Genomic DNA, 24,706 nt, shown 5'->3' with positions numbered 1-24,706 from the left:
CTGTATTGTTCCTGAGTCCCGGTGTGTACTGGGTCCTATCCCGCCTGTGTTCCTACCTGCTAGTGCCTCCCTGTCTGCACTCTAGCTGTGCTTGCCTTTACCCCCCTGCCTGCATACCCGCCTGCCTGCATACCAGTCGTGCCTGCCTATACCCTCCAGTCTGTGTGCCAGCCTACCAGCCTGTTCCTGTATTCCCCTGTGTGGGTCAACAGCCGTGTCCGGGGTCTGTCCTGGAGTAGCACCTGGTCCCTCTGCTCGGTTCCTCCTTGGTGCACTGGCATCGTATGCCGTCGTGCGACCCTGGTCGGATCGGGTGAATACTTAGTCACGCCCCTCCAGGCATTCACTCTCCGGCACGGTCCAGTGGAATCACTACCAATCCCACGCACACGCCGCTTAGCCCGGGCGTGTGCATAACAGCATGCTCAGGCCATGGTTCCCGTTGAGCCCCACGGCCTTCGCTCTTTGAGAAGTTTTTCCAGCGAATACATGCATTAAAATAAAATAAATAAATTTTTTTCCCCCTTTAGCTGAGTTCCAGGCGAATTACGCACCCGTCCAGATGGATCTATCAGCCCTCGTTCCTGCGGATCCGCCACGTTACTATGGGGATCCAAGACAGTGTCGTGCATTTGTGGAGCAATGCATGCTACACTTTAAGGCCTACCCTCTCTATTTTCCTTCCGATTGGGCTAAAGTGGCCTTTATGATTGACTACCTAGCGGGTGATGCCTTGAAATGGGTCACCCCCCTATGGGAAGCATGGGATCCTGTCATCCTTGACCTGCAGGCCTTCCTGGTGGCCTTTCGTATGGTCTTCGAGGACCCTAACTCTGAAGCCCCTGCTGAAGCTTCACTTCCCAATATCCCGGAGCAGCCCCGACGGGTAATGTGTGTGGGTAGCGCAATAGTCCTCCAGCCCAATGAGACTACTGCCCACCCAGAATCCTCACAGGGTGACTACGCTTTCCGGAATACTTCTCTCAACCTCAAGAGGCAGTCCAGACGTGCTAGACTTAGAGGCAAGCCGTCACGCCAGGGTCTGTCCTCCCTGAGACCTCCTGACCCCAACCTTGAAGTCCCTACTGAAGCTTCATCTCCCTGTATCCCGGAGAAACCCCAATGGGTAATGTGCGTGGGTAGTGCACCAGTTCTCCTGGCCGAAGAGACTTCTGCCCATCCAGACTCCACACAGGAGAACTTCCTGCACCCGGCATCAGATGCTTCTTTCTCTTTAACCGGTGTGCATGTCCAAGGATGCTCCAAAGCTGTGGTTACCTCAGAGTCTGTGCACCTCTACTACCTGGCGGAGGATCCCCTGTTGCCTCCTGAACCCTCCGGGATACCACTCGATGACAAATGGAGAGAGACTTCTCTACACCCGGTACTCAATACTTTGTCCGCTTCGTCCTGTGAGCCTGACAATGGGTACCCCAAAGTGGTAGTTACCTCCGAGTCTCTACACCCCTCCGACCAGGCGGAGGATCTCCAGTTGTCTCCTGAACCCTTCGGGGTGCTACCTGGTAGCGAAAGGACAGAGACTCTCCTATACTCTGTACCTGATACCTCGCTCGCTTCGTCCAGTGAGTCCAACTTAGTGTACTCCGAAGCAGAGGTTACTCCTGAGTCTCTACACCCCTCCGACCAGGCGGAGGACCTCCAGTTGTGTTCAGAATCCTTCGGGGTGCCACCTGGTGGTGAATGGACAGAGACTTTCCTATATCCTGGATCTGATACCTCGCTTGCTTCGTCCAGTGAGTCCGACCTAGTGTACTCTGAAGCAGAGGTTACCCGTGAGTCTCTACACCCCTCTGACCAGGCGGAGGACCGCCAGCTGTCTCCAGAACCCTTCGGGGTGCCACCTGGTGGTGAATGGACAGAGACTTTCCTATACTCGGTACCCGATACCTCGCCTGCTTCCTCCAGTGAGTCCGACCTAGTGTACTCTGAAGCAGAGGTTACTCCTGAGTCTCTACACCCCTCCGACCAGGCGGAGGACCTCCAGTTGTGTTCAGAATCCTTCGGGGTGCCACCTGGTGGTGAATGGACAGAGACTTTCCTATATCCTGGATCTGATACCTCGCTTGCTTCGTCCAGTGAGTCCGACCTAGTGTACTCTGAAGCAGAGGTTACCCGTGAGTCTCTACACCCCTCTGACCAGGCGGAGGACCGCCAGCTGTCTCCAGAACCCTTCGGGGTGCCACCTGGTGGTGAATGGACAGAGACTTTCCTATACTCGGTACCCGATACCTCGCCTGCTTCCTCCAGTGAGTCCGACCTAGTGTACTCTGAAGCAGTTGTTTTCTCTGAGCCTCTGCACTCTTCTGACCCGGCGGAGGACCTCCAGTTGTTTCCTGAATCCTCCGGGATACCACCAGATAACAAAGAGACAGTGACTTTTCCTCATTATGTACCTGATAACCCGTCTATTTCTTCCTGTGAGCTTGACAAGATGTACCTCGAAGCAGAGATTACCCTTAAGTCTCTGTCCCCCTCCAACCCAGTGAACGACTGGTCCTCGAATTCCCTGCGGAAGATTCTGGCAGGCCTGAAGAAGAGGGGGCGTAAGGGGGGAGGTACTGTAACATACCTGGCGGCGTCCTTGCATGGTGGTCCATCTCCCACTGTGCAAGAGGGCGCACTTGATCTCCTGTCCAGAATGTCTCTCTGGCTTCCCTCCATGCTGTCTGTTTGTGTCTGTTTCTGCTGCTTAAGGGCGGCGCCCGATCACTTCCTGCCTTTTGTACCTGCTGTGGGTCACACCCCTTGTGCGTCCTCAGCCTATTGCTGTCTGTCACTTGGTATAAATGTAGCACCCTGAGGATTCGGCTGCTACAGGGGTATTGCACCTCAACCCAGAGGTGTGATATTTCACTCCCGGGTAAGGAAGGAGTGTGGAACTGAGCTCAGATAGACTGCATGCACTACATACATCCCATTCCAGAGGAGCAGGCCGACGGCACTCCCACTTAGAAATGTGCAGGTGCGACCGAGCCTGTTCCTGGCTGGAGTGGGAGGGGGGAGGAACATCCCATGTAGTGTAGGGGCAGATAGGGGGAGCAGTCTGGGTAGTGATAGGAGCTCATTGGGTGCTGGTCACCTGAGCTCACACATAGAGGGATATATAAGGAGGGCACCAACTAGGATCAGGGTCAGACGCAGAGAGTAAGTGAGACGCAGAGAGTAAGTCAGATGCAGAGGACAAGCCTGCAGAAAGAAACAACAGCCCTGGAGAGAGAGTGGAGTAAAGAAGGAGACCCAGAGGGGGACAAAGAAGGGACCCAAGAACCCAAATAAGAACACCGGGTGAGGAGTCAGCAGAAGGGTACCGGAACCCAAGCTGGTGGGGGTAAAGACATTCCCCAGCCAGAGACCGGAGACCGTGGGCAGAGTCTGTCACGGTCACCCACTACATTCACCCTGAAGGCACACCACATGGAGGGTCAGGGAACCTGAGGCCAAAGGTTGCCCAACAGAAGGCCCGAGGGAGCTGGATTTAGGTGAATCACTGGTGGGGACGGTTGAAGGAAGGACAGAGGGAGAGCTCAGGGCCACGCTCCGGACTTGTTTGGGGGTTGGCCGGATCCAGGACCTGGTGGACGCAGCACGGCTCGGGAGGTCACTTGGAGCTAGAGTGACCAGGAACATCTGCAGTAAGTAAAGACCCTTAACTGCACTACCTGAGTCTGTCATCATTACCGGCTGCACCGCACCACCACAACCCCCATCCTCTGCGCCTGTCCCCTCTGAGGCTATACCCCTCCCGTTGGGGGTTATCCCACCAAGCTGCGCATCCACCATCAGCCTCAGCGGACCCTGCTGCAGCGGCGGCCACAGTGACCGCATCACAACGGGTGGCGTAGTCGACACAACGAACTTTAATAACATCAGTAAAGACTGCCACATAACCTTGAGCTTGACGCCCTGGGCACGGGACCGGGTCACAGCCGCTCGGAGACTACAACCCCCCATCTGATCCGGTGCCGGGTATTCCCCTCAAAAAGGAATATGTCCCAGGGGGCGCGTCAACTTTGGCGTAGTCGGCAGGATTACGTGCCCGCAACACCCGGGTACTGCGTGCCTGAAGAAAAGTGCAAGTTTACCTCAGAAAGAAGTCTCCCGCCGGTTCCGGAGGGTCCACGCCATCGGACTCCATCACCAGTCGTTTCCCGCCGATTGTCCGCCATTTCCAGCTTGTTCCCGCCATCTGCGGAGTTTCCCGCCACTGGGCGACGCTTCCCGCCAAAACCGCGGGTTTCCCGCCTTGGAAGAGCAGCGGACGCCATTATGGGCGTACCAAAGGGGGGCAGGAGGCCGCCTCCCATCGTGGGCCAGGACAGAAAATGGCGCCAAAAGTGGAAACCGCCCCCACCAATAGAGACTGTGATGCTGGAGGTGTCTGTCAGCGTGAAAGAACTACCCCTGGAGCTGACAGTCACCGAGTTGCCCCGGGACCACCCTCGAAGTGGGAGGAGACGAAAGAAAAGAGCAAAGATGGGTGTCGCTTGGAGCAGTCTAGAACGAGCGCACCCGGAGGCGAGGTGTCCAGAGCAAGAGCACCCGGAGTCGAGGAGAGAAAGAGTAGACCCGGGAATGGAGCGGCAGCAGAGCAGCACCGGCCCGCTGGCCAGGAGCCTGCAGAAGGAAGAAGGAGGAGAGCAGAGCAGCACCGGCCCGCTGGCCAGGAGCCTGCCGGAAGCAGAGCAGAGCAGCACCGACCCGATGGTCAGGAGCCTGCTAGAGTCGACAACCCCGCTAGGCTTAGCGGAGATCCTGGCGCAGCTTCCCCGAGATCGGGAGTGCGCGCGGAGTGCCCTGGAGGGCCTCGCGGGAAGGATGGCCCGAGTGCAGAGGGAGATCCTGGCGGAGTGGGGCCGGGAGATGGCCCAGCAAGCTGGAATCCGTTCACGGAACCCGCTCCCTTGGAAGCAGACACCGACTACCTCTGCGGATGACGCGGGAGGACCCAAGGCCGGAGACGGCGCAGAAGAGGGAGCGAGACGTATGGCAGCAGGTAAGGGGGATGCCTATACCCCATACCGGAAGACCACCCACCTGCCCCAGCTCCCCGTCGCAGAGCCCGAAAGTCCCCCTGCCGTACCCGAGACCGCCATGACACCGCCACCGACTAGGCCCCAACCGGAAGCCGCCGTCGCGACCCCAGTGACGTCACGCGTCGTGACCCGGAGCGTGGCGCAGGAAGAAGAGCCTCCGGCCTGGTCACAGGGCCTAGCGTTTCCGGGCGCCGCATCCAAAGCAGAGCCATCTACCTCCGCGGAGCCTCCGGCCTGGTCGCAAGGCCAGGTAACCCAGGGCGCCGCCGTCCTTACGGTGCCCTTCACCTTCCAGGTGCCCCAGGCCTGGCCGCAAGGCCTGGGCAACCCGGGCGCCATCACCACCGCGCCCGCGCCCGTAATACCAAGGGTGCCACACCTGGGGGAGGACCTCTTCGGCCAGCTCACATGGCCGGACGGGCGGCCCTTCATCTGGCCCGAAGGGTACCCTGAGCTAGAGCGGCAGCAAAGACGAGGGCCCTTGTGTGAGCCCCTGATCCCGGCTCCAAAGCCCGTGACTCGGGTCTCGCCTCCACTCGAGGAAGCCCAGTTCGTGTGGGACCCCACGGGAGAAGATTTGATGGGGTTCACCGGAGAGACTCGGGCAGCTGCAGCAGAGCGTACCGAGTGTTGCCGTCAACAGCTGGCAGAGTTCAAGAGAGAGCGGGAGGAGAGGCGGGCCAGAGAGCAATGGGCCCGGACCCGCAGCGCGGAGCAAAAGAGCCGGACCAGAAGGAACCCCCGTGCAGCAGATCGTCCCCGTACCATCGGGACGGTAATAAAGTTTAATGCGCAGCATGGGTGGGGCTTCATAAAGGACCAGAACACCATGGGTGACGTCTTCGTTACCCGACGGGATGTCGAGTCTCACCTGCCAGAGGGTCACAAAGGCCGTGACCTCTACGTCGGTGACGAGGTAACGTTCACCCGGCACAAGTGTGCCAAGGGACCTTACGCCCTCCACGTGCATCGCCTGACAGAGGAGGAGTTGCGGTGTAGGGAGGAAGAGCCAGAAGACCCGGACGGGTTCAAGGCTAGGAGGTACTACGATTAAGAACAGTAGTAAAGAGAAACTGTATATAGTTACCCGTCGGGGTACACAAGAAACCGTGGCTGCTTTAACGTTTAGTCCCCGTTGGGACCAGTGAACAGTTTAACCCGTGTGTCCCTTACCCAAACCAGGCTGAGGACTGTGAGCAGCCATCCCTTTCCCTTACCTGGCCGGGGACTGAGAACGGCCAAATTCTCTTGTAAATAGTTGCGCTTCCTAAGGCGCCCCCTACTGGTTTTATGAGAAAATGCTTTTCAAAAGACTGTCGCACTTTACCTGGTCACGAGTTGCACGGTGACCAGAGAAGGAAGAAAGAAAGAGACGACGAGAATGTTATGATGATGATGTTTATATGAAAAAGTTTATATATATATAATATTTTATATGTTTTATATGTTTATAAAAATTTGTATGTTCGGTGTTTTTGTCTTTGCAGCCCGAGGACGTGCTGTGATTTACCAGGGGGGAATGTAGCACCCTGAGGATTCGGCTGCTACAGGGGTATTGCACCTCAACCCAGAGGTGTGATATTCCACTCCCGGGTAAGGAAGGAGTGTGGAACTGAGCTCAGATAGACTGCATGCACTACATACATCCCATTCCAGAGGAGCAGGCCGACGGCACTCCCACTTAGAAATGTGCAGGTGCGACCGAGCCTGTTCCTGGCTGGAGTGGGAGGGGGGAGGAACATCCCATGTAGTGTAGGGGCAGATAGGGGGAGCAGTCTGGGTAGTGATAGGAGCTCATTGGGTGCTGGTCACCTGAGCTCACACATAGAGGGATATATAAGGAGGGCACCAACTAGGATCAGGGTCAGACGCAGAGAGTAAGTGAGACGCAGAGAGTAAGTCAGATGCAGAGGACAAGCCTGCAGAAAGAAACAACAGCCCTGGAGAGAGAGTGGAGTAAAGAAGGAGACCCAGAGGGGGACAAAGAAGGGACCCAAGAACCCAAATAAGAACACCGGGTGAGGAGTCAGCAGAAGGGTACCGGAACCCAAGCTGGTGGGGGTAAAGACATTCCCCAGCCAGAGACCGGAGACCGTGGGCAGAGTCTGTCACGGTCACCCACTACATTCACCCTGAAGGCACACCACATGGAGGGTCAGGGAACCTGAGGCCAAAGGTTGCCCAACAGAAGGCCCGAGGGAGCTGGATTTAGGTGAATCACTGGTGGGGACGGTTGAAGGAAGGACAGAGGGAGAGCTCAGGGCCACGCTCCGGACTTGTTTGGGGGTTGGCCGGATCCAGGACCTGGTGGACGCAGCACGGCTCGGGAGGTCACTTGGAGCTAGAGTGACCAGGAACATCTGCAGTAAGTAAAGACCCTTAACTGCACTACCTGAGTCTGTCATCATTACCGGCTGCACCGCACCACCACAACCCCCATCCTCTGCGCCTGTCCCCTCTGAGGCTATACCCCTCCCGTTGGGGGTTATCCCACCAAGCTGCGCATCCACCATCAGCCTCAGCGGACCCTGCTGCAGCGGCGGCCACAGTGACCGCATCACAACGGGTGGCGTAGTCGACACAACGAACTTTAATAACATCAGTAAAGACTGCCACATAACCTTGAGCTTGACGCCCTGGGCACGGGACCGGGTCACAGCCGCTCGGAGACTACAACCCCCCATCTGATCCGGTGCCGGGTATTCCCCTCAAAAAGGAATATGTCCCAGGGGGCGCGTCATATAGCTCAGCAGCTCCCTTCTATCCCTGCCTGAGCATAGTGTTTCCTTCAGTGTGTGCTTGCACTCTGAAGGTGCCAGGTCCCGTCTCTTGTCTCCTGCTTTTTGTATCAGTTCCCGTGTCTGAACTGAGTCCTGTATGTCTCCTGCTTTGCGGTATCAGCTCCCGTGTCTGAACTGTGTCCTGTATGTCTCCTGCTTTGCGGTATCAGCTCCCGTGTCTGAACTGACTCCTTTCTGTGTTCTCTTGTCTGTCCTGTCTGAACACGCTCCTAGCCTGTTCCTCTCGCCTTCTAGTGGCCGATTTCCTAGACCCGCTCCTGTGTCTGGTCTGTCCTGTCTGAACACGCTCCTTGCCTGTTCGTTCCGCCTCTCTGGGGGCCGTATTCCCAGACCCGCTCCTGTATCCCTCTGCAGTGTCGGTCTCCTCCGTACACTCAGTTCCAGTCTGAACTCTCTCCTGTCCTTTACCTGTTTTGCCTCTATGTCCGTTCCCTTCCTTTTTCTGCAGAGTCTGAACTCGTACCTAACTCCTGCTTGTTGTCTCTGCAAGTACTGTGTGAGTATCTGGCTCTGTCTTTCCCTTCCTGTCTGTTCCGTGTGAACAGAGCCCTGTCCTCCCTGCTCAGCCTTGTCTGCACTCTAGCTGTGCTTGCCTGTAACCCTCTGCCTGTATTGTTCCTGAGTCCCGGTGTGTACTGGGTCCTATCCCGCCTGTGTTCCTACCTGCTAGTGCCTCCCTGTCTGCACTCTAGCTGTGCTTGCCTTTACCCCCCTGCCTGCATACCCGCCTGCCTGCATACCAGTCGTGCCTGCCTATACCCTCCAGTCTGTGTGCCAGCCTACCAGCCTGTTCCTGTATTCCCCTGTGTGGGTCAACAGCCGTGTCCGGGGTCTGTCCTGGAGTAGCACCTGGTCCCTCTGCTCGGTTCCTCCTTGGTGCACTGGCGTCGTATGCCGTCGTGCGACCCTGGTCGGATCGGGTGAATACTTAGTCACGCCCCTCCAGGCATTCACTCTCCGGCACGGTCCAGTGGAATCACTACCAATCCCACGCACACGCCGCTTAGCCCGGGCGTGTGCATAACAATCTGACCAGAGAACATTCTTCCAAAACGTTTTAGGCTTTCTCAGGTAAGTTTTGGCAAACTCCAGCCTGGCTTTTTTATGTCTCAGGGTAAGAAGTGGGGTCTTCCTGGGTATCCTACCATACAGTCCCTTTTCATTCAGACATCGACGGATAGTACGGGTTGACACTGTTGTACCCTCGGACTGCAAGGCAGCTTGAACTTGTTTGGATGTTAGTCGAGGTTCTTTATCCACCATCCGCACAATCTTGCGCTGAAATCTCTCGTCAATTTTTCTTTTCCGTCCACATCTAGGGAGGTTAGCCACAGTGCCATGGGCTTTACACTTCTTGATGACACTGCGCACGGAAGACACAGGAACATTCAGGTCTTTAGAGATGGACTTGTAGCCTTGAGATTGCTCATGCTTCCTCACAATTTGGTTTCTCAAGTCCTCAGACAGTTCTTTGGTCTTCTTTCTTTTCTCCATTCTCAATGTGGTACACACAAGGACACAGGACAGAGGTTGAGTCAACTTTAATCCATGTTAACTGGCTGCAAGTGTGATTTAGTTATTGCCAACACCTGTTAGGTGCCACAGGTAAGTTATAGGTGCTGTTAATTACACGAATTAGAGAAGCATCACATGATTTTTCAAAGGGTGCCAATACTTTTGTCCACCCCCTTTTTTAGGTTTGGTGTGGAATTATATCCAATTTGGCTTTAGGACAATTCTTTTTGTGTTTTTTTCATTGAAGACAAATTAAATGAAGATAATAATACCAAAGAATTTGTGATTGCAATCATTTTCAGGAAGAAACTGAGTATTATCTGACAGAATTGCAGGGGTGCCAATACTTTTGGCCAGCACTGTATATTTGGACAGAGACAACATTTTTCTAATTTTAGTTCTAGACATTACCACAACGAATTTTAAACAAAACAATTCAGATGCAGTTGAAGTTCAAACTTTCAGCTTTTATTTGAGGGTATCCACATTAAAATTGGATGAAGGGTTTAGGAGTTTCAGTTCCTTAACATGGGCCACCCTGTTTTTAAAGGGACCAAAAGTAATTGGACAGATTAAATAATTGTAAATAAAATGTTCATTTCTAGTACTTGGTTGAAAACCCTTTGTTGGCAATGACTGCCTGAAGTCTTGAACTCATGGACATCACCAGACGCTGTGTTTCCTCCTTTTTGATGCTCTGCCAGGCCTTCACTGCGGTGGTTTTCAGTTGCTGTTTGTTTGTGGGCCTTTCTGTCTGAAGTTTAGTCTTTAACAAGTGAAATGCATGCTCAATTGGGTTGAGATCAGGTGACTGACTTGGCCATTCAAGAATATTCCACTTCTTTGCTTTAATAAACTCCTGGGTTGCTTTGGCTTTATGTTTTGGGTCATTGTCCATCTGTAGTATGAAACGACGACCAATCAGTTTGGCTGCATTTGGCTGGATCTGAGCACACAGTATGGCTCTGAATACATCAGAATTCATTCGGCTGCTTCTGTCCTGTGTCACATCATCAGTAAACACTAGTGACCCCGTGCCACTGGCAGCCATGCATGCCCAAGCCATCACACTGCCTCCGCCGTGTTTTACAGATGATGTGGTATGCTTTGGATCATGAGCTGTACCACGCCTTCTCCATACTTTTCTCTTTCCATCATTCTGGTAGAGGTTGATCTTGGTTTCATCTGTCCAAAGAATGTTCTTCCAGAACTGTGCTGGCTTTTTTAGATGTTTTTTAGCAAAGTCCAGTCTAGCCTTTTTCTTCTTGATGCTTATGAGCGGCTTGCACCGTGCAGTGAACCCTCTGTAGTTACTTACATGCAGTCTTCTCTTTATGGTAGATTTGGATATTGATACGCCTACCTCCTGGAGAGTGGTGGTCACTTGGTTGGCTGTTGTGAAGGGGTTTCTCTTCACCATGGAGATTATTCTGCCATCATCCACCACTGTTGTCTTCCGTGGGGGCCCAGGTCTTTTTGCATTGATGAGTTCACCAGTGCTTTCATTCTTTCTCAGGATGTACCAAACTGTAGATTTTGCCACTCCTAATATTGTAGCAATTTCTCGGGTGGGTTTTTTCTGTTTTTGCAGCTTAAGGATGGCTTGTTTCACCTGCATGGAGAGCTCCTTTGACCGCATGTTTACTTCACAGCAAAACCTTCCCAATGCAAGCACCACACCTCAAATCAACTCCAGGCCTTTTATCTGCTTAATTGAGAATGACATAATGAAGGGATTGCCCACACCTGTCCATGAAATAGCCTTGGAGTCAATTGTCCAATTACTTTTGGTCCCTTTAAAAGCAGGGTGCCACATGTTAAGGAGCTGAAACTCCTAAACCCTTCATCCAATTTTAATGTGGATCCCCTCAAATGAAAGCTGGAAGTCTGAACTTCAACTGCATCTGAATTGTTTTGTTTAAAATTCATTGTGGTAATGTCTAGAACCAAAATTAGAAAATGTTGTCTCTGTCCAAATATATATGGACCTAACTGTATATAAAATATTGTATGTACCCCAAAATTGTATCAAAATTGTCATCTCGCCACCCAAAAGCAAGCCCTCACAGAGCTCCATTGAGAGAATCTAAAAACATCACAGTTCTCAAAAAGTGGCGGCGGAAACCATCTTTTTTTCCGAATTGTCTTTCAACACTTAAATAAGATACATGTTTGGTGATTTATTCATGTGGCTAGGTCACTTTTACAGTACAATGAATGCTGTAAATAAAGAACCCAAAAAACAATTGCTGAATTGCATTTTTTTTTTTGCAATTTTCACTGCACGAGGAATTTTTCGTTCTCGCGTTCCAGTACATAGAATATTGAAATTAATGGAGTCATTCAAAGTTAAAACTCATCGCGCCAAAAAAAAAAAAAAAGTCCTCATACATGAATGTGGAAGTAAAAATAAAAAAGTTATGGCTTTTGGACGAACACGAGGAAAAACACAAAAAAGGGAAAAAAAAGGAAAAATGACCGTGTTCGAAAGGGGTTAAAATGACTTAGATGGACAAATCTTTTAAACCCTTTTATACATAGAGGTTGGGTATGGACATGAGCAAGTCATCCACATGTAGAGCTGTTTTGTGCTGCGACCAAACTAAGTGATGTCCTGATGAGACTTCAAGACAAAAGCTAGATGCTCGATGATAAGAACGAAAAGCGATCAGCTCAGTCTAGGAGCAAAACTACTGTGTAACGTTCGGAAACTCCAGGTGTAGAATCGCCCATGTGATGGAGCAGCACACAACTGTACCCACTAGTGACCGCAGTCCACTGAACTCCAACTCTGCTGTGGAAGCCAAGAGCCTGAAATCTCTGCTTCACTTTCAGTAGTGAGTCCTCGCTGACTTCTGCCATAAAGTGTGGACATTATTCAGGAATTCAGTATTTTTATGGCATTGATTTGTCGCAAGTGGACATTACTAGCGATGAGCGAGCATGCTCGTTACTCGAGATTTCCGAACATGCTCGGGTATTTTCCGAGTATCTTCAGCGTGCTCGGCCATTAGGTTTGAGTCACGCCATGCGCATGATTTGCGACTGTTTTACAGCTTTAATACATGTGAGGAATGCCTGTTTCTTAGGCATTCCTCACATGTATTAAAGCTGTCAAACAGTCCCAAATCATGTGCACGAGCTCGCTGTAGATACTCGGCGAGCACTCAAGCATGCTCACTGAAAGAGTTAGCAGAACATACTCGCTCATCACTAGACATTACACTTTATTTTTTTTTTTCTTAAATTTGATTAAGGAGTCTGATTTCTCACAAAACAGATCCAATATGGCGACTTAGAGGCAAAAGCTATAAAAGGCTGCAAATTGCATCACAACCACTGGGTGGTCATATTAGACAATTACAGAATAGTCATCTTGAGTGATATAAAATCATATTTTTATTTATTTTAAAAAGTTGGTCACCTTACGCCAGATCTCAGGATTTGTATATATGGTAAAATGTAAGAAAGGAAATATCTGTATGACATTGCTGCCAAAGGACATTTTGTCTCCGAAGTCACAATATATATTCTCATATACTCATGCTCTGTGGATACGGCACTCATATCTCGTCTTATTGTTGCAGTTTGGGTTACAATAATCTACCAGACACTTCCTGCATGCAGTTGACATCTGTATTAAAGAATAATCCTTTCGTCAAGAAACTTGACCTGACTGGTAACCGTCGGTTTGGTCCTGAAAAGAGTGATTTAGGGAAAACTACGAGCATTAAATCATTCAATATAAAAGGGTAAGTAGAAGAATGTGTGTCGCGACTCGGTTGTCGGGTATCTCAGGACCAGGGGCTCCTTCCCTGACCCTAATGCTAAGGGATCCCTAGCTGGCCTTGTTCCCCAGATTACTTCTGAAGGTGAAGACGTTGGGGCCACATACATTGTCTGAGCTCCTCCCCCACCCAGGGAAGAGGGGAGTAGTAGTGTATGGTAGTACACCAACCAGACTAACAAGGTAATACAAACAGACATAAAAGAAAATGCCAATCATACAAATATATGCATACAAACAACAGAGGATAACACCGGGGAGTGGAGGATGGGGAAAACCAAAGTAGGAGAAGGAGAGGATTAACACATAACCAAAACCATGCAACAGTCTTAGCTAATTCCACCAAACTCCTTTTCAAACAACAAATCACCAAACTCCTAACCATGCAGCAATGAACCTAGCTCTGGCAATAACTGCTTGCTAGAGCCCAGAATATATAGGAGAGGGGAGTGGCTAACACTGAACAGCTGAGAGCCAAGGCAGGGAAGCTTCCAAAAACTCTCAGCAGCAGATTAACCCTTGCACTGCTAAAATAAACTTGCACCATTTAACATGAAAGTGAAAGGTTTCTAATAAGTGCAGTAGAGGTAGGAATCAGACACCGTGGTCCTCTGGCTCCTCTCTGTCACTGTAAACCCGTGACAGTGTGCACAAGACTAGGAAATGTGGTGGAGCAGCTGAGAAAATAGTTGCATTCTAGTTTATGCTCCCCATATACTGGAATTGGCATGAACATAATGGTGGAATTGGTTTATCCAGTATTTCAGGATTTTACCAAGTTAGGCTACGTTCACACATGTTGTGTTTTGCTGCGTATTTTGCTGCTGATTTTTATGCAAATTTTCAGCTGCATCTTGCACTACCAGCAAAGTCTATGAGAAAGCAGAATCCTCTGTTCACACGTTTCTTTTTGTTTGCTGCGTATTTTCTGCCTTGGTTGTGTTTTTGGAAATTAAAGCGTGTCACCTCCTTCAGCGTTTTTGCAGCGTTTTTTCACGTATAGGAAGTAATGGGTGGTGAAAAAAACACTGCAAAAATGCACTTGCTTTTTTCAGCGTTTTTGATGGCAAAATAGAATAGGACTTTTTTTTCCACAGAACTTTATATACATACTTAAATAGAGACAGAAGGACAGTGAAAAAACGTTGCAAAAACACATCAAAAAACGCAGGAAAACCTGAATTTTTGACGCAGCTGATTTCCTGCCAGAGAAAAGTTGTCAGCAGATTTGCAGCAGATTTAGCTGCAGAAAAAAACACAACGTGTGTGAACATAGCCATAACATTTTAAAACAAAATCAAGATTGGTTAGATGAAAATAGCAAAAGCTGGAGAATCCGGAGTAATATTTGAGTATCAATATTCCTCCTAAATCATTGCCAGTAGCTCATTTATTGGATCCCTCACTAAAACTACCTACATCTCACACTATGGAGGCTACTAAAAAAAATTTAAAAAAATATGCACCTTAAATATAAAAACAGTAAAGATGTAGATAAAATAAAAAAAATCCCCATTTCATGTTATGAAATAATTCTCCCTTCTTTATCATTAACTCCTTAATGTCGGTGCATCATATTTTGGCTCCCTGCCTTTACCGTGAACTCACAAACTGAGCACACAACTTTTCCGGCAGATGATGGCTGTAATATACAGCCATCATCTGCCTGTAACAGCTGCAGGTGGAGTGGAGCGCTGTGAAGTGCTGCTTTCAATCGGTGACAGCGGCATTTATAGTGTGCCAGCAGGGGGTGCACTGTTCTATGTGGCCATCTGCATGCCAGTGATGTGAGTGCAGGGTGCCAAAGGGTTGCCATGACGACAAGGGTCCGCTGAAGACCCCTGAGCTTGACATGATTGTACTCCCAAGAAAGCCAGCCTGTGGATGACAGTCATAGGAGACCATGATTTTTGCTATACATAGCAATACTATGTTACTGCTGTGCATAGTATAGGCTTCTGATCGCAGGTTCAAGTCCCCTAAGGGGACTCACAAATACAATAAAAAGTAAAAAAAAATATGAAAAAAATAAAAACAATATAAAAATACAAATCACCCCCACATTGTCTCCATTAAAATTAGGAAATAATAAAAAATACACATTTTAAATCACTGTGTTCCTAAAAGTCCAATCTATCGAAATCTAGAATAAATTATTCTGATCGATAAGCAACATAACGAGAAAAAAAGTCAAACCCATAGAATTAAGAGGTGACAAAAACATTATATCTACCTCAAAAATTGTATCAATAAAAACAATGACTCTCGGCCCAAAAATACAGCTCCATATCCTGAAAAAATCTCGAAAAATATCGTCACATTCTAATTTTTTATTTATTTTTTTTTACAAATTTCTATACTATATTACTATATTATACATGTTTGGTATCTCCGTAATCGCACTTACCCGGAGAATCATATTGTCAGGTAATTTTTACCGTAAAATGAACACTGCAAATAAAAAACCCAAAAAACAATTGTGGAATTGCACTTTTTTTTGCTATTTTCCCTCACTTTTTTTCCTCTTTGTTATCCTTAAGCCACTTTATTACCATTTTGGCTTTCCAGTACATCACATGATAAAATAGATGGTGTTATTTAAAAGTACAACGTCTTGCGCAAAAAACAAGTCCTGACATCACTATGTCAATGGAAAAATATATCAGTTATGGATCTTGGAATAAGGATAGGAAAAATAAGAGCACAAAAACGAAAAATCTCCTGGCCCTTAAGGGTTTAAACTCTTGGAAAAAGGACTCAATATTCTTGAATATGTTTATATAGATCAAATACCAATTTCTTATCAAAATATTTAAAATAAATTCAAATTTAAAGATTTGGAGCTTTTAACATTTCAGACTATTAGGAACTATTTTAACAAATAACTGAAACACAATTTTATGCTTGTCGAGCCTTTATTTAAACTATTAAACCACTCCACAAGTAAGATACTTTGGACAAACAAACACCTATATACATATTTTAATTCTGATTCAAGTTTAACTAAAAATATCATTAAGAGTTGGGAAAATTCTATACAAAAAAAAAACATTTTAATTTAGACCAATGGGCAAATGCTTGCAAAACAATCTATCCTTGCACGACTTGTGCCACATTACAAAAATCCATTCTGGGTGGCATTTATCACTGGTCAAACTGAAGAAAATATACCTGACACAGTCCGCACCCAGAGAGAATCTGATGATAATGCAAATATTTTTTTAATATTTTTTTGGAACTGCCCCTTATCCAATCACTTTGGGTAGAAGTTGCAGCCTGTGGAGACATAAGGGTCAGTGGGTGCTCTCGTCCACTGGCCTGGCTGTCTTCAGAAAGACCACACTGAACACCCAAACTCCTTTCCTGTAGGCAGAATACTACTCAGACAACACAGGGTGAGGGTAAAACAGTGTGGCAATACTCTATTGAACTACAAAGTGGACGATAAACACATAGAACAGTCCCAGTAAATACCCAAGATGGTGCAACATTACACAGTCTCACCCTTCCTTCTCCACCTGCCTGGGATAAAACAGCTGTGACTTTCGAGACTTCAAGGGCCGACTACCTTAACCGGTGACCCCCACTTCTGGTGGGCCCCCACAGAGAGAAGGTAATGACAAGCTTTGGAAGCTGGCAGTCCATCGAGGTACAAGGCCAGGAGACCCGATGGTCCCAACCTGGCCTCTCTGAGAGTTTCCATGGGGCCAGGCGACCGGTGGGTCCTTCCTGGCAACTCCAAATGTCTCCATGGGTTCTAGGCGACCGGTGGGTCCCTCCTAGCAACCCCAAAACAACATATCCATGGGGCCAGGTGACTTCTGCGGCCTCTCCGGGACTCCCCAAAAGTATCCATGGTCTCGCAGATTCAAATCTTTCCAGTCAGGGCCAGTACCTTTAGGCTAGAATCATATAGAATACAAATCTGTGCCTCTTTAGGAAATGCTACGCAATCCATCTACTGTCTTGGAAGATGTTTCTCATTCTCCTTGTAAAGTCTTTTCTGATGTTCCTTGATTCTCTTTCCCAAGAATCATTCTGTCATAGAAACACATGTCCCTTCTTAATTACACATCCACAGGTTAAGAATTAGTGATGATATTATTCCACAGGACTTGAGTATCCACAGCTCATCCCCCAAGATTGACTGTCAGACACCCTACAATGGTATTTAACATATCTAGAAAACATTCATTGTTCTAGCTAATCTATTTATGAATCCTGCTTTGAGCAGGGGGTTGGACCAGATGACCCAGGAGGTCCCCTCCAACTCTACCATTCTGTGATTCTATGATTTACATAGTTTGTATCACAGGGGCTCTTGTAAATACACATCATTGTTTCAGAATCAAAGAGCAGATAACATTCAGGGTTATACAAATTTATGGTCTGTGTTAATCAACTAAAGAAGAACACAGATTAAAGAGTCAACATAAAAATAAAGGTATGCTGCTCTTGCCATCAGAAAGTATGTCTGGCATAATTAAGATTTTACGCTGTATCGTCACATCAGCATATATTACATTCCTAGCAAGGACACAAGCTGGTGCAAGTGACAGAGTCTCACCTTTCCGCTGACTCGCCGGTGATTAGAAATTCCGTGACTTCTGGACATTCAGGGCCAACTAACCCAACAAGCATCACTCTGCTTTTGGAGGGCACCTACAGAGAGGAGGTAGTGGCAAGCTTAGGAAGCTGACCGAGCACAGCGAGGTATGTGGCCAGATGACCTGATTGTCTCAACCTGGGTTATTCAAATTAATTCATGGGCATAGTGTTGGGGAGTGGGCAATTCTGTTATCCACCAGCTGGAATCATGGTCCCTAGGCTGATGTCCTGTAGAATCACACTGGTGACAGAAGGAAGCCCTTTTTTATATGCCATTTCAGGGCATTGTCCCACATGATTGGGGGAGATAGTCATGGCTGTTCCCTCTTTGTTCGATTTTCAATTAAACTGCATAATTGTCCTCCAAGTAATGCAGAGTAGTACACAGCAGGGGACTAATGCAATGCGTAATCAGCAGGCTTCCACAAATTAGCATACAAAAAGGATCATTGTACAGTCTCACATGAAACAATGGCTCATGTTCCTTGAATTACTGAACAAAAGAAAATACATCTGCCATAATTAGGAACAATTCACCCCCGCACAAGTGGCCAGATTGATGCTGAGTCTTCACACAGCCCTCTTACAGATATTAATAAATAGCAGTCTACAATTGTCTCCCCAACTTGCATTGTTGCCAATTGGTCTTGAACAATCTCTATAGAAGCTAGATGTATCATATCACATATTTCAATCATAAAAAATCACCAAATATTTTATTACTTAAATTGGAAGAATATCATTCCCCCAAAGTTATCAGATATAAAAGTGACAACTTCCTCCCACAATATATATCAGCATAATCTATTTTGCAGACAAAACAAAATATCTAAGTTCAAACAAACTATGGAGTTTCTCGTACGCGACTTCTCCTGCTCCAATAGCTTCAAATTTATAGTACATGTCTAACCCTGTGATTAATTACCTAAGCATTATATTTGATTTTTAGTGTTATGTATGATTCATATATTGTTAGAATTATAAAACCAAAGGATTTATTTAATAACATTTATTATCTGTTTATATCTATCAAACTAATTCATCTGTATGAGAAGTATCATAAGCGGTTCAAAATTATTACATAATTGTTTTTATTCTTTCCCTTCTGTCCCCTTCCCTTTCCCACACTAGTGGTCCCCATTTTTCTCTCCACCTTCCTATATTCTACTCTCCCTATTATGATTATCATATAAATGCCAATAAAATTGTTTGTAAAATAAAATCTCAAAAATAATTGCTTATGAATAGTCATTTCTGACTGAGGGATAACTGATCCAGAAATGTATTAAATATTTTTCCATGGTGATAATTGTTATCGCTCCAAGACAGTAGCATGTAACTGGTATTAAAGAGGACCGGTCACCTAATTTTACATGTTGAACTCCACAAAAGATGTAATCAAGGCTGTACAGTGGAATAAAATATACTGGTTTGTTTTTAATTTTGCCTGTACATTGCAGAGATAATAGCAATCAAAGTATTGGCACATAATGAGTTACCTCTGGGGTCATGTATTTCTTCTTCATGTATGGGATCCAAGGGGAGAGTGACATGTTAAGCATGTCAAGGTGAGGAGACCTTTAAGCCGCAATACTCCTCACTTTGACATGCATAACATGTCACTCTCCGCAAGGAGAAAAGTTACCCCTTAGATACCGGTGTGACGCCTCTCACCCAGCCAAACCAGATCTCACATTTTGCACTGATGAGGGGCAGTACCCTGAAACACAATGTCTGCAAATTGAGATTTTCGTTTTGGCTTTCATCCTAAGTCATGTGACAAGACTCGTTAGAGAGACGATATTGACTTTTAGGATTGCTGCTTCCTGTAGGTGGCACTAGAGTTCTAGATCTCTTCCTCTCTGAAGAGAAAATTTGCATTCTTCGTGTATGAAATGCTGTTTGATAACACCCACTTGGACAAAATCATTTGCCAATTGCTAATTTACAGAAAATATATGTGTGTTTTAACATATATAGCACAAGAGAACAAAGCCTCTTACAATGAAAGGAGAGGGATCACAGATCACAGACTGTCCTCCTTAGCTGATAGTCTTTGCTTTCCAACAAGGCCTAGATCTTGGCTCTATCTATTATCTAGTATGAGATTCATCCTTGGAAGTATAAGAGTTAAGAACTGTAATCGCTTCTGTGTATATTATTGAATGGTCGAAGCTATCCGTTGGGCGACAGTTCTCTGCTTTATAAAGGCAGCAAGGCTCCTAGAAATAAACTTGATGTGTTTATGAAAAACAACAGTAAATTGCATAACTTTTGTTTTTTGCAGAGAGTCTTCTATGTTCCCAGGCATTCAAGTGCATGATATAACTTCTGATGATGGTAAGGATTCTTCCTCTTCTTCCTTCTTACAACAATACTATTACTATATTCAGAAAATAATCCTACAATATATGTACGATTTACAATGATTCCATAAGAAATGTCCTAAAAAATACACTGAAAGAGGACCTTTCACCAAATTTTTCACGTTGAATTGGACGCATGATGTAATGGTGCCTGCAGAGCAGGATACAATGTTTTTTGTTTTTTTGTGATTTATATTAATTACGCTTCTCTGTTGCAGAGATATTAGCAATCACAAAGTATTTGGCATCTAATGAGATACATTTTTAAGTTAAAGTAGGTGTTATCAGACAGTTTTCACTAGGCACATTAACTCCTCCTTCCTGAATAATCTTAAGCAGACAGCAACATGGGAAAGAACGAACCCCACCACAGCTTAGAGTAGATTTGTCCTTGTGTGAGATATAAAATTACAGTCCTGATCCCCCGGTCTAACCTCCTGCATGATTAGAAAAGCTCAGATTGCTGGCATCTTTCAGATTAAGTCCCTGTGTAGAGAGGGGCAGTGCAGCAAAATTTACCTGTGTCACATTACAAACTCTTCTATTGGGTCTCCTCCTCTAATACCACTGTTAGCTCTGCTGTGCTGCCTCTCCCCCACACTGCCAGATTGAAGATATGTCAGCAATAACACATGTCTTTTGTGCTCAACTTGTAATCACTCAGCAGGGAGATGAGAGTAGGGTCTCATTAAATAGTTCAGAACAGGCTGGTGAGATGTAGTGACCGGCCTGATCTCACTGCAGAGTGAGTACAAGTTGCTTGAGCACAGCAGACATGAGTGTGATTACTGTAATCAGAAGAACTGATAGAGTTGTTTGTAATGTGACACAGCTAAACTCTGCTGTACTGCCTCTCCCCCACATTGACTCATGCAGAAGGTTAGACCAGGAGATCATGGCTGAATCGTTACCTTTCACACGCTGGGATACTTGCTCTAAGCTATGGTGTGGGAGTGTACTTCTTTCCTGTGAGTGCTACTGCCTTCTTATTTGTCAGTATTATACAGTGAGAAAAAGTACACCCCCCCCAGTGAAAACTAACTGATAACATCAACTCAAACTTAAAAAAAGTTCTCATTAGGTGGCAAATACTTTGATTGCTAATAGCTCCACAACAGAGCAGTGAAATAAAAAAAAAGCTTCGCTCTGCAGCCGCTATTACATCATGTGTCGAGTTCAACATGATAAATTTGGTGAAAGGTCATCTTTAATGGGAAATCGGAGTACAATGAAGTAGGTAAATACATCTACTATATATGTAATAAGATTAAGAATCTTGAAAATTGAGAAAAAAAGTTGTCCATGTAAACAGTAATCATGCCTATCCAGCTCTATTTCCAAACGTAAGACAAAAAAAGTGTTCATGTTGGCCTCAATTTTGCCAATATACCTTAGGTCAGTATAGACAAAGGAAGGTATCGAACAATGTAGTAATTTAAGCTTCTCCTTTTCTTGGGGTACAGTAAATATGGCATTAATGTATCCAACTGTATGACTACATAGATGCCGTTATAGCCTATTAGTAACAGAGACATTTGTCAACGATAGGTTATGATAGCATTCATTAACTGACATGTTATGGAAAGTATCTGTTAAACAGATCCCGTATTAGTCTATGTATGGCCAATTCCACTGTTAGGACCCATCACAGCTTCCTGTTACCATGTCAAAAGATTTTTGTGTACGTCAAACTGAGGGGTCAATAACAAAATGTGAATGTACCCTGGAAGATATACAGTAATTTTACTGAACCCTCCTATAGCAATACTACATAATGTAATATAAAAAAATTATTATTACTTACAGAATCAAGTAAAAAATATGAAATATCACAGATGAGAGATCCTTTTATGTCACAGATGAGTGATCCTGAGATGTCACAGATGAGTGATCCTGAGTTTTCACAGATGAGTATTCCTGAGATGTCACAGATGAGTGATCCTGAGTTTTCACAGATGAGTAATCCTGAGTTGTCACAGATGAGTGAAATGATAGAAGAAGATGACATGAGCTGTAAACTATGTGAAAAGGTAACAGTTTTATCATCAAACATGAGAAATGTTGAAGGATCTCCTGACTCATAAACAATCTTTTCCTACATAAGTGCAGTTCTAAATAATACTTTATAACTTAATGTCATAGAGAAAAAATTAAATCCATACAGACATCCACAGAAGGAAGACGGGCTGACACTTCAACTTCCTTTGAAGTCGGACTACACATTAAACATGTGGGACTAATTATAGCTAGGGAAAAAAATGAATTATAACAAGAAAAATGATGGAGCAGATCTGACATGTCATTTACATGGAAGTAGCGTCCCCCTGCAGTGACCAGGTAATTACCCCAGAGAATGGTTTAAAGAAACAACAGTAAGACGGAGATTTGTTTATGCATAGGCAGAGAAGTGGAGGGGCATTCTTTGTTCCAAGGAGGAAGTTTCCTGTCATCAAAGAATCTTCGTAAACTTTTTATCTCTGGAGTCCAGATAAGAATATTGGGGTGTCCATTGATCCAATAATTATGGGAGATACATTTGTGGTGTCATAGTGAAAGGATGAACATAACACAGTCACTTACATGACTGTAAGTCTATTCTAACCCCTCCAACTTAATAACGTTCCAATAGATGATGCTATCCAGGTCATGTTTGATCTCTATGTAAAGTTAAAATTATAATAAGAAAGATGACAGCATTATCTACCGCCTGGGATCACCAGGGGTGAATATATCCTATAAGTTGGGGATATCATATAATTCTGAAGGACCTAGCACATCCCACAATCACCCCCTACATGATCTCATCAAGGGCAGGTATGTGTGTGTAATCTTGAGCTAATAAAAGGCAGTATTTGGATTTGGATCATTGTTCAATCTGGAAGTCATAAGTTTGCTGTCAGAGTGTACCATTTTCCCAATCAAAGTCCTTCCCTCTGCGCCATTTCCGTGACATCAGGTTTAGTAAATCTCTTTCATTATTCCTTTTTACTTTATGATATTTTATATATCGTATTGTTTTGTTCCAATTTTGTATCATCTTGTATATTTGTTATAAACACTGCCTATCTTTCTGGATTAAATATATAAAATTTAATAGCTTTGTTCCTCTTGCTCTGTAAACTGCAACACTGAAGCCATACGCTTCCTGTAACGGGTGTCCAATCAGCCTGTAAAAATGATTGGTGGCGACAGCTAGTAGTGGTTCTGTACTTTTTGTTATTGTGGAGTTGGCAGTGACCATTCTGGGATATATATATTCCATGAATTGGAATCAGAGGTGTATATACCGTACCCTCACTGTGAGTTTCCCAATAACCGGCCTAGTAGTGGAAGCAGCCACGGCCTCGTCCATCACTCGTCACTCAATTGAGCAATTGTCCTGACGATTGGAGGCAGAGGAGTTGCATTCCCATGACAACTTGTGGCAGTTGTGAGATCTGTATGATCTCTCCAGTATCATTTGTGACAAAATGATAACAATGGTGAGATCTATGTGATCCCCGGCTGTTATCCTTGACATATAATATTTATTAAAAAGGAGAAAAAATTAAAGAAATTTGCTGAAACCAGAAAATTTGATTAATATGCAATACACTTGTTGCTGCCATTTTATATACTGTAGAAGATTGCATTATTTAGAGAAGGAAGACGTGACCTTGGACGTGGCAGAGTGAGCTAACCCATAATGCCTTGCACCTCATGTGATATAGAATAGCCAATCAGGAGGGACTATCATGTCTATGAAATAGCAGAAAAATAAAATTCAGTAGCCATTTTTGTGGTGTATCTCAATAGTGGGTTGATTTCATAGCTCACAGCTTTACCATAGAGATAGAAAGCCATAAAACACTGAATAAACTACACAGAGAGTAACAGCACAGCAGTGGAGAAGATTAGTGTTTGAGGAAAAAGAATAATACAGATTTAAATGGGTTGTCCACCTCTTGGGCTGGGGATAGACTGCAGCGTTCACGTGACATAATGTAATGCAAGCACCCATAGACAGAGCATTGATGTTGCATTTGTGCATAAGCTCGCAACTAATATTGCTGAAAGAACATTTAGCTTTGCATCTGTCTCACAAAGTGTGCGTGTCACAAACTGTACTACTGTTTTATTAATCTAATTTGACGTAGGTGCACTCTACACGCTTATTGCTGCAGCTAATTTTTTAGCATGTACCTAGTATTTCTTGGTAGCTCCATTTTGGAGATGTTTAAATTGTGGTTCAAAAATGAAAGCAGATTATAGTGCTGTCAAAAATGCAAACGAAAAAGTGTATATGGCAATATACGAGGTTATACAAGAGAAAAAAAATCATGCCATGGCATCTGGCAATAAATATGTGGAAGCTGCACGTAGTAGCATCTCCACAACTGGCACCAGCTATCCGGGCAGTAGTACTAACGAAGACTGATTATAGTTGTTCTCCTTAGTCTCCTGAAAATGTATTTGTAAGACGTGTAGGACTATATTGCACATTGCTCTTCTCAGTCACAGCAGGATAATGTTACCTCTGACAGTGACTCTTCCTTTGTCAGTGTTCTGCGCAATCTTCCTCTTCAACAACTCATA

At 45.7% G+C, this 24,706-nt stretch overlaps 2 protein-coding genes across 5 annotated transcripts in view; one reads left to right on the top strand and one right to left on the bottom strand.

Annotated features, from left to right (window-relative positions):
* The window catches only part of LOC141167149 (uncharacterized), a 1,037,600-nt gene that overhangs the window by 267,252 nt on the left and 745,642 nt on the right, over nucleotides 1–24,706 (bottom strand). The gene's annotated exons all lie outside the window — the stretch shown is intronic.
* Nucleotides 1–24,706, top strand: part of LOC141167147 (NACHT, LRR and PYD domains-containing protein 12-like) — a 225,452-nt gene that overhangs the window by 166,718 nt on the left and 34,028 nt on the right. For all 4 annotated transcript variants that reach the window (XM_073654536.1, XM_073654534.1, XM_073654532.1 and 1 more), the window contains 3 exons: nucleotides 12,958–13,122; nucleotides 20,053–20,105; nucleotides 21,938–22,161. In XM_073654536.1, coding sequence (XP_073510637.1) covers nucleotides 12,958–13,122; nucleotides 20,053–20,105; nucleotides 21,938–22,161 — 442 coding nt within the window. The remainder of the gene's footprint in view (nucleotides 1–12,957; nucleotides 13,123–20,052; nucleotides 20,106–21,937; nucleotides 22,162–24,706) is intronic.

This window comes from Phyllobates terribilis, unplaced genomic scaffold (assembly GCF_046119375.1).
Source record: "Phyllobates terribilis strain yellow unplaced genomic scaffold, ASM4611937v1 Scaffold_11__3_contigs__length_659146591, whole genome shotgun sequence".
Classification (NCBI taxonomy): domain Eukaryota; kingdom Metazoa; phylum Chordata; class Amphibia; order Anura; family Dendrobatidae; genus Phyllobates; species Phyllobates terribilis.
This window is presented reverse-complemented; position numbering and strand designations above follow the sequence as displayed.